Source organism: Pyrgilauda ruficollis, unplaced genomic scaffold (genome assembly GCF_017590135.1).
Source record: "Pyrgilauda ruficollis isolate IOZ18807 unplaced genomic scaffold, ASM1759013v1 scaffold25, whole genome shotgun sequence".
Classification (NCBI taxonomy): domain Eukaryota; kingdom Metazoa; phylum Chordata; class Aves; order Passeriformes; family Passeridae; genus Pyrgilauda; species Pyrgilauda ruficollis.
The window spans coordinates 7,799,399-7,809,171 of record NW_024523822.1 but is presented as its reverse complement, the minus strand read 5'-3'; the positions used below and the strand labels follow the sequence as shown (position 1 = coordinate 7,809,171).

The following is a 9,773-nucleotide window of genomic DNA, read 5'->3' as shown; positions in this document are numbered from 1 at the left end:
ACGCCCCGGCACCACGCATGCGCACTGTGGCGGCACAACCCTGAAGGACTACATTTCCCAGAGGCCCCCGCGGGCGGGGCGTGCTCTGGCAGAACTCTAAGGGGAGGGAGTGCAGGAGGGGAGGCCCCAGTAGTTTCTGCAGCTTCAGCAGCGGCTCCTGACATGGCCTCGCTCGTGAAGAAAATAATTAGCACTACTAAGGCCCCTGCACTGGGTCCCTACAGGTAATGCCTTAGCTAAGGAAGATCTGAGACTCTTGGCGCTTAACAAGTTGGTCATGAGCCAGCAGAGCCCTTGCAGCCAGTGCTTTCCTGGGGTGCATCTGGAGCAGTGGCCCGCAGGACAAGGGAGGTGGTCCTGCCCCTCTGCTCGGCCCTAGTGAGGCCACATCTGAGAGCTGTGTCGAGTTCTGGGCTCCTCAGTACAAGAAAGACAAAGAGCTACTGGAGAGGGTCAGCAGAGGGGCACAAAGTTGATGGGGGTCTGGAGCATGTGAGGAGAGACTGGGGGGGCTGGGCCTGTTTAGTCTGGAGAAGACTGAGAGGGGACATCAACACCTATAAATACCTCAAAGGCAGGTGGCAAGAGGATGGTGCCAGAATCTTTTCAGTGGTGCCCATTGACAGGACAAGGAGCAGTGGCCATAAACTAGTACACAAGAAGTGTTAGTTCAACATGAGGAAGAACTTCTTTATATTGAGAGTGGCAGAGCACTGGAACAGGCTGCCCAGAGAGGCTGCAGAGTGTCCCTCTCTGGAGACATTCCAAACCCAGCTGGATGCATTCCTGTGTAACCTGCTCCAGGTGACCCTGCCTTGGCAGGGGGGTGGGACTGAATGATCTCCAGGGAACCCTTCCAACCCTAACAATTCTGTGATTTTGGGAGTGGGAAGTCTCTTGGGAGGCACAGGAGCAGGTTTTGCTGGCAGGGTTTTGGCAGGTCTCTGGGGCTGAGGTGAGAGCAGGGGCCAGTCCTGGTACCCCCTCCCCCAGGGACACCTGGAGTCCCAAAGCACGAGTGGGGCTGTGGTGCCACGGCAAACTGCAGCCGGAGCGGGGAGGGGTATAGTTAAAAAAGCTAGTTTGGGAAAATAATTCTGGAATTAGTGGTAAGGAGTGAATGAAAAAAAAATAAAAAGGAAGAAGAATGATTGTTCTCCAGAGAAAGGTGCTTGGCTACAGACAAGCATGTTGTGCAGGGAAGCTAGAGATGCTGACTATGCAGGTGATACAGAATGAAGGCTGAGCCCAATCCAGGACAAGCTTGGTTAGATGGAGAATTCAGTGCCTGGGAATTGAAAATTCTTTCTTATTTTGAATAACTATAAATGTTTTTTCGGTCTAAAAACTTAACTGCTGTAAAAATAGATAAGATGTTCAATATTTTCACAAGTATGTTGCTGTAGCAGTTTTGCATATAATGAAAATAGAGAAAAATCCCAGTTTTAATTAGAGAAAGGTTTCTCTTTGCAATTTGGATATGAAAAAAAATGTTCAGTCAGTATAGTAGATTCTCATAGCTAAAGTCCTAAAGGATTTTTGCCAGGATGTTTTCTAAGAATTCTTAATTCCATATTCATGCTTTGTGTTCACAGTAGCATCTTTGTGCCTTCCAGGTACATTTTTGTCTCAGTTACTTTGTGTCCTGAGCTTTCTAAGCTTCAAACTGTGTTTCTTACAGGCATTATAAAGATGGAAAAATACAAAGTGTAGAGGCAGAGAGACATGACATGAAGGTTAACTTCAGTGAACAATAAACTGTTGGTGGATTGCAGCCAGGGGCCTGGCATTGCTTGGCATCAGGAGAACATCTAGGACATGGGAAGGCAACAGTTCTTTGTCCGCATGCACACACCACTGTCCCAGCCTTCAACATGGCTTCAACTCCAAAATGTTGGGCTTATTGGCAGGTTTTGATGAAATACTGCTCATTGTGCAGCCTGTTAAATGTATTACGGGTCTAACATCAATAAGTTTATCACTAACTTAGTTTATCAGATTTTAGTCAACTTGTCAAAGTCCAGAGAGGAGTTGCACAAGAAATAACTCCACATCTCTGCTGTGAGGTCTGAGCTTGGTTACGCAGCAATGAGGGTTTAATGCAGTGAGGGATTGGGATGAATGAGCTGCATTCCTGGTTCTGCTGCAGCCCTTCAATATGCTTTTTGGTGACCTATTTTTACTGTATTTTTCTATTTCCTTTACTGCATCCATTTGCCAGTACCTTGAGATAGATAGGTAGGTAGATATATAAAAAGACACATATCTGTGTGTGGGTCTATATATCTCATTAATGTTATTAACCTTTTAAAGGATACTGTTCTTGTATTAATCCACAATCATTTGTGTAAAGAAGATCTAATTAACAAAGAGCATGGTTCCAAATACCATCTCTCTGACAGACAATGTTTTTCTAAGGTCACAGTGTCTGCCCAGTTATGCATTTAAGTACACTGAAACCTGAATGACTTCAGACACCCATTCATGTGCTGATTAATGAGTAGCTACGATTGCCCTAGTTGTGAGGTGCATCTGCAGTTAAAGAATGACTGGGGTTTGAGGAGTTGAAGTTTCCCTCAGCTGCACTCGTGCATTTGAGTGCAGTGCAAGTGTACTCCTTGGCTGGTAAATTGTTCCTGGTCTCAGTGAATGGAGGATTCCACTGGTGAGCACACCAAGAGGAGGAAGCTGAGCAGACCCAATAAAGCTGCTGCAGATGTTGATCTGGCAGTGGTGTCAGAAGGCTTCAGCTTGTTCTTTCCCAAGTTATTAATGATTTAGGACTCTCAGAAGGTCCGTGCTGAGATAAAGAGTTCACTGTTATTTGCTTTGTGATAAGCAGTACAAGACAATCTCTTTTAGTGGAGAGCCCATATTTTCTTGTTGTGCAGTTCTCTGTGCTTCATACACAAACAGAAGTTTGTGCTCTGAGGGCCTCCCTCCACAGCAGGCATGGTAGGAAAGAAAATTAAACAAGTCTTGTCTACATGCACACATTTCTATCAAGACTGTGTCAGCTAGAAAACTGTTCACTGGTTTCTCTTCTTTGTATGGTGTAGTTTTGTCATTTACTCCAGTTTTGTTAGTTGATGACAAAAAAAATAATCCCCATGTAAGATAGTTTACCATATCTGACAAAGTTACTGGCTATTTTTTCCCCTTATGAAATGACAGGTGTAAAAGGAAAGATGGGAATGATGGCATTGTTCAGACTGATCGTTTGACTGAGTCCCTGGATTAGGTTGGTCCCTGTGAGGTGAATGGATTAAGACAATCCAACTGAGGAGTTCTCAGTTGAGAGATGTACTGAAAATATTCTCTGAATATGTTCTTTTTCCATCAACAGCATTAGAGGGAAGCAAACCTCCTATTTCAGATACCTCAGGGAGGTGCCTAACTCTAGTTTGTATAGCTTGAGAGAGTTGTTGAATGGTCAAAACAATGCATTTTCTTGTGGAATGAGAAGAGATATGAAAAATGGTGTTGACACACCATAAGCAGTTCCAAAAGAATCTTTCTATAATTTCTTTGCAAAATATTTTTAATTATTGGTTGAAGATAATTAAATTGTGTCTCTTGTATAATGTTTGCTAGAGTTAAATCTTTGTTTTCAACTTTTAACATCTTTGTAGTAGAGACACTAATAATTGCCAACTCACCTTCAGCAAAAGCACACTTGACATTTTTATATAAATGTTTTGCAAATAGCTTGGATTTTGCATTCCTCTGAATTAACCCAGCAAAGAAGTCACTCAGGTTATTTGGTGAGAGGAGAGTGATTGTTCTGGGGGTGGAGTGATCAAGGCATTTTGCTGACTGGCCAAATTCATTACTCTGGAGGAATACTGCCAGAGAACCAGGGTGCAGGGTGTCACCTCACAGCTGTAACTCATTATCTTAGTGCCTGTTTAAGAAGAAAAATGTTAAATCTCTTTTGACTTTTCTTTTTTTTCTTTTTTCCTTCCTTGCTCTGCAGCTGAAATGTAGTTGAAAGGTATTGTCTGCTTCTCAAACTGGGATGGAATAGTTATCTGGGCAGGTGCAAAAAGTGTTTTTATTTACTCTGCCTTCCCTCTGTGTTATTTGCTGTGTGGAACCTGTAGCTCAGTTCAGTGTTGTGTTGCTGCATTCACACCTTGTGCCTTTGCGAGAAACAGGGTTTATCTCCTCAAGGGCAGAGTTTAGATGGTGTAATCCCAGCTCTTCAAAAGCATAAGCAGATTGATGTATGACTGCATGTACAGACTTGCATGTGCATAACCTCAGTCTTCTTTCTGATGCTGTATAAAGTACTGTAGAAAATTTGAAATGTGCTTTTGGATTTGAATTTTGAAATGTTTTCATGGGGAAACATTAGACCTAAAATGTCACTTGTGCTTTCAGCCAAGGCGTGCTGGTGGACCGGACAATGTACATTGCAGGGCAGATAGGGCTGGAGCCTTCCACTGGGCAGCTTGTCTCTGGAGGGGCAAAGGAGGAAGCCAAGCAGGTAAGAAGTCTTCCAGCAATGAGCATGTAATGGAGTTGGAATGTGTCTTATTAAAGGTGGAATTGTGAGAAATTGAGGAGACTTGGAGAGCATGTCACATCCTCCAGATGGGGGGAAAGTGGGAGGAAGTAATTCCATCTTAACTAATGCTGTCATTTTTCCAACAACTTGGAAAACTTGGAGGTCAGGCTTAGAAATCTGTTTCACATAGGAAGGTATGAAAGAATTAGTGTTTGAAGCAAAGTTTCACACCCCAATAAAAATCCTGGCTTGAGTCAGGGAAAGTTTTACTCCCCCAGCAGCAAAGAGGTGGAGTGAGATAATAGGATGAGATGGAGCTGTATCATGAATTTACATCTAATGAATGGGTGGTTTAATACTTATTAGGTGCTCCCTTTTATTAATTTTTATTTAAGTCAGTCTTTTCTTGACAGTTGAGGTTTTGCTGGTTGAACAGTAAAACATGGATTCAGCCAAGTCACAAGTTATATTTACATACTTACGTAAATATAACCCAGGTGATAGCTAAAATATTTTTCTTTCATTTTTCTTTAGGCTCTAAAAAACATGGGAGAAATCCTGAAAGCTGCAGGCTGTGACTATGGCAATGGTAAGTGCTGCTGTCACTCTGGCAAACAGGTGGTTGTTTTTACCTGAATTAAAATATTAAAAAATCAAGTGATCTTAAAAAAAAAAAAAAAAAAAAAGAAAAAAGCTATTTGCTGAACATTCAATTGTTACCAATAGCTGGAAGAAACAAAAGAAATTGTGAATTTAGGCTAAAAAAATAAAATAAATTAATCTACATGCAAGTTTTTGTAATGGATATCAATGGAACACTGTCTTTCACCAAAAATTTCTGGCAATGGTACTGATATTTTAATTCCAGCTGGGGAAGCTCAGGGACAGACAATGTTGCAGTGACTACAGACATTTTAAGCATCCTAGGCTTTGCTCTAGGTGAAAGCAGGTTTGTATCTGTGCTGTCAGTATTCTAGACACTCTCAATACTTTTTGGGTGGAGGACTCTACTGGTGAAGCCACACCAGGGTTAATGCTGGGTTAGGCAGTCCTGGGAAAAAAGTTCTAGCACAGAGTATATTTTCAGACCTTCCATGAACTTTTTTTCCTGGCAGCAGATATTATATATAAGTTATTGCCAGCAGCTGGCTTACAACAGCTATTTTAATTGATCTGCTTATCAGTTCAGTGCCTCTTGGGAGAATTTGGCTTTTTCAGATCTAGTCAGGAATGGCTCAATTCCTTAAAGTTTTATTGCATACTAGGTGCTGAGATTTTTTTAGGTAGTTCTTTGGGTTGTAGCTCTAATGGTCAATATCTGCAAAACTTACCAAAATGTTTAGACTACTTGAGAGAAATGTATGAAATAAAAGCAAGAAATGCACTTAAGTTTTTCAATTTTTTTATGCAAGTCAGAGGTCTAAAATAACTGCACTTACATAATTTCTAGTTGTGAAGACTACAGTTTTGATGGCAGACATGAAGGACTACAACGATATTAACGATGTTTACAAACAATGTAAGTAGATATTTTACTTGTGTTTTACCATTATGGCTTGTGGAACAAATTATGTTCATGGTAATCAAAAGTGTTTTAATGACTCAGATGATGTAGTTCCATATTCGTTGAAATTCCTGTAGAAATTTTTTTTAAATTTCATTTTCAAGTATCAGATCAAGCAGAGCCTAATTTCATGTGGATTTTTAGTCTACCTTTTCACTAACTCACTGTCCTGTGAAGATCAGCTCCTGCTATCCCTACAGGCTGATCTTCTTTGCCTTTTACCTTGCTTGATGTTTTGCTGTCCTGGCTATAATTCTACTGTAGGCAGCCTTCACATGCTGAATTTCAGATTTTATATCTCCATTTCTTTTAAGTCTATACCTTTGAACAATTTGAGGGTCATTGTTATGGGACAGGGCTCTTTCTTTATACAAGGATGAGCCATGCTGCTTCCCTTGAAGAAAAAAGAGAATGATGCTTGGTCAACAAAAGTGAATGTAGACTGAAATAGGTGATTCCAACAAGACATGTTGTGCAGAATAATTTGGGACAATTTGCATGAGCTCCTTATTGATGTAGCTTTGGCTTTTAATTAGATAGCAACATCTGGTCTTGACTGAAGTCTCATTGATAAGCAAGTAACACAGTCTCCTACTTGTCAAAATGTACTGGGGGATGTGTGTGCTTAAGCAGGGTAAAACCAGACCAGCTGCATGCTTAGTTACTTGTTGCCTCCAGCCTGGAGTTTGAGAAAACAGTTGCTGCTGTTCTCTCATTGTGAGTTATTATCTCAATTCAGGACCCCAACATTTCCATTATTAACAGTTTTGTGATAATTGTCACTAGTAAAACTTTGACTTCATTAGGCAAATTTCTTGGAAGTGTTCAGTCAGGTTGGATGGGACTTTGAGCAATCTGATATAGTGAAAGATGTTCTTGGCCATGGCATGGTGGTGAATTGGACTATGTGATCTTTAAAGGTTCCTTCCAACCTGAAATATTCTAATATTCCATAAATTCAGCTCTTATATCTTTACCACTACCCTTCCCCATGCCTTACCCCTGTTCTAATATCTGTGATTGTCAGGTCTAAATGGGCATGGAGGAATAAATCAAGGGCCTATTTTTCCTCTGTTTTCCTTTGATAGGAGTAAGGTTGGACTCCTGGTGACTTTATGTGAATCTGGGATCTTTGCTCATGACTCTTGGCAGGGGCCTGTTTCTCTCTCCTGCTCTTTCTGTGGAAAAGCCGTCTCCCACTCCCTGGTGTTTGAAACTGGATGATCACCATCCTGATTTAATCATCCTTTTTTCAGCCAAGTTGGTGTTAAGGCTCTGCAGTGTCAGCAGAATACAAGTTATCACTGGCCAGCAGGTCACAGCTGCAGCTGACTGCTTGGGGGTGAGTGCTGGCTTGCTGAGATTGAGAGCAGTCAGTCACCAAAGCAAAAACAAGGGGAAAATGATAGCTGGCATAGAAGTCTTGTAGCCTTGAACCTGAAACTGTTCCAGTGATTTCATTTTATACAAATTAATTTGAACTTTTTATCAAGCCAAGGTTAGTGATTGCTGGATGTTTCTGTTTAAATTACAGTTTTCAAGGCAAACTTCCCAGCCAGAGCAGCCTATCAAGTTGCTGCTTTGCCCCGGGTAAGTGTGACTTTTCTATCTACAAAAAGCCCCAAAATTTTCTGGAATACCTTACTACTGAAGCATTCTGACAGCTTTTCTAATTCTGAAATAGCTTTGATTGCAATTATTTTAATAAAGACTCTTAATTAGTTTCTAAGTATACCATTGTTATTCCCACACATTGTCAGAGATCTGAATATGAGATACATATTTCTTCGTGGTGGAAGATAGCTAAAACATTAGAAATAAGGGGTTATGATACTTGAGTAAGCATAAATTGAATTTACAGTATTACTGAACATTGCTAAATCAGTAATACAACTGTCAGAAATAGACCCTCTCTCAAATGTCACTCTGTTTTTTATGAAGTTATATTGTTCATCCAATTGCTTCATAAAATAGATACATTAAATTTCTAATATGTTTCTTCATTGTTTTGTCACAGGGGGCCAGAGTTGAGATTGAAGCTATTGCTATTAAGGGACCTCTCCAAGATGCTTCAGCATTACTATAAGTAGAGACTGGATATCTTACAATGACAGAATTTTAGAATTAGTTAATACTTCTCCCTTATATCTGATTCCTGCAGCTGAATTACAGCAGTTACACACAGTTGAAATCAGTAAACTTACTGAGGAAAGGTGCTTTCTTCAGGACTTAGAGTGAGTTCTCTGCTGGCAAACCCTGAAACATGCCTGAGTCCTGCTAAAATCAGCTGAGCCACATTGCGGGACAGAACCTGCCCTTTGTGGAGGTGGCTGGATATTCAGGTATTAAGGTACATACCTGGGTGAATGTATTAGAGTTACACTATGGGTGATCTGGACATGGAAAACTATACTGATTTGTAATAGTAGGTTCTTACTAAAAAAAATTTAAATCAGAAGAAAATGACAGAAATGAGAAAGCAGAACACTTGAATTGCTTAACGTACATCTTCACTTCTGAGGAATTTTACTGTATTTGCTTCTGAATTTTCTTAACCTCTTTCTTTACATAATAGATTACTGTTGGGACTCAGATTTTTTCATATGTAAGCATCTGCTTAACAAGTTAATATTAGTTTCAGAAAGAAGAAAATTACGATTTTCTGAAGTGGTACCTTTATACATCAGATGAAAATTAATATCTACATGTAACCTTTCTCATGATCTTTTTCATAGCAATTCAACTTTGACTGTTTTAATTTTAAAAAACAATAAAAATTAAAAAATCTTTAGTGAGAATAAAATATAATTGCAACTGCAAAATTGTGCTTGTCTATTATGAGAACAAACTTTTCTTTTCCTGATTGTGGTTTGATACTCAATCACTAAAAAAGTCTCCAGCTTGCTTATTCAATAACAAATTTGAACCAAAAGAATAGGCTTATCTACATCCTAATAGCTAAAGATTAAATTCTCCAGGATAGGAAGCTTTCAGCTACCATCATGACAGTTCTTGTAATTTTGTCCTCTGCCATTAAGGTCAGAAGCATCAATATGATGCAGTGATTAAGCAATATTGAGAAATCCAACTGGTGATGCTAGTAACTTATCCCATCCCTCTGTACTGATCTTCTGTCAAGTAGAAATGGACACTGTGAGAACAGTCAGCCCTACTTACCAGTCCTAGATTTGATGTGAAACAGCCATTCCTTCTTTTCACTTAGCTTATAAGTTGTACCATTATAGCAAAAAGATTCCTAATGAGGTTGTCACAGCAAATATGTGCAGAGGTAAGGATTTTTATAGTATTACCTTGCTTTCTCTGGGAGGTAATTATTTTTATTAGAAGCAAGATAATGCCTTTGTTATTTCAAACAGCAAACTTCCAAACAGCCTTTGAAAAATGCCTGACTTTTCTCTAAATAAAGTTCCTGTACATAAACTGTGATTAGTTTTTGCTGCTGTTCTTGTTCTGTCTTCTTAGCTGTACTAATAAGGCAACTTATGCTCTGTACCTCTGACTCCATAAGCAATCCCACCTAAGGAAAAACATGGTCAGACATATTAGGAAGGAGTTGGTACTAACTAATATGACAATGATTTTCTAGGAAACACAAATTAGATGTTCCTTCATTTTGTCAGTTATTATTAATTTAAAATAATGTAATTGAATGGAGTTACATTTGAACTTTTAAATCAA

General features: G+C 39.7%; 1 protein-coding gene across 1 annotated transcript; it reads left to right on the top strand.

Annotated features, from left to right (window-relative positions):
• Positions 1–102: 102 nt before the first annotated feature.
• On the top strand, positions 103–9,509 carry RIDA (reactive intermediate imine deaminase A homolog). Its single transcript, XM_041470734.1, has 6 exons — positions 103–224; positions 4,384–4,489; positions 5,045–5,099; positions 5,961–6,029; positions 7,609–7,664; positions 8,092–9,509. Exons 1-6 carry the CDS (start codon positions 163–165, stop codon positions 8,158–8,160), a joined length of 417 nt encoding a protein of 138 aa, XP_041326668.1. The 5' UTR covers positions 103–162; the 3' UTR covers positions 8,161–9,509.
• The last annotated feature ends 264 nt before the right edge of the window (positions 9,510–9,773 follow it).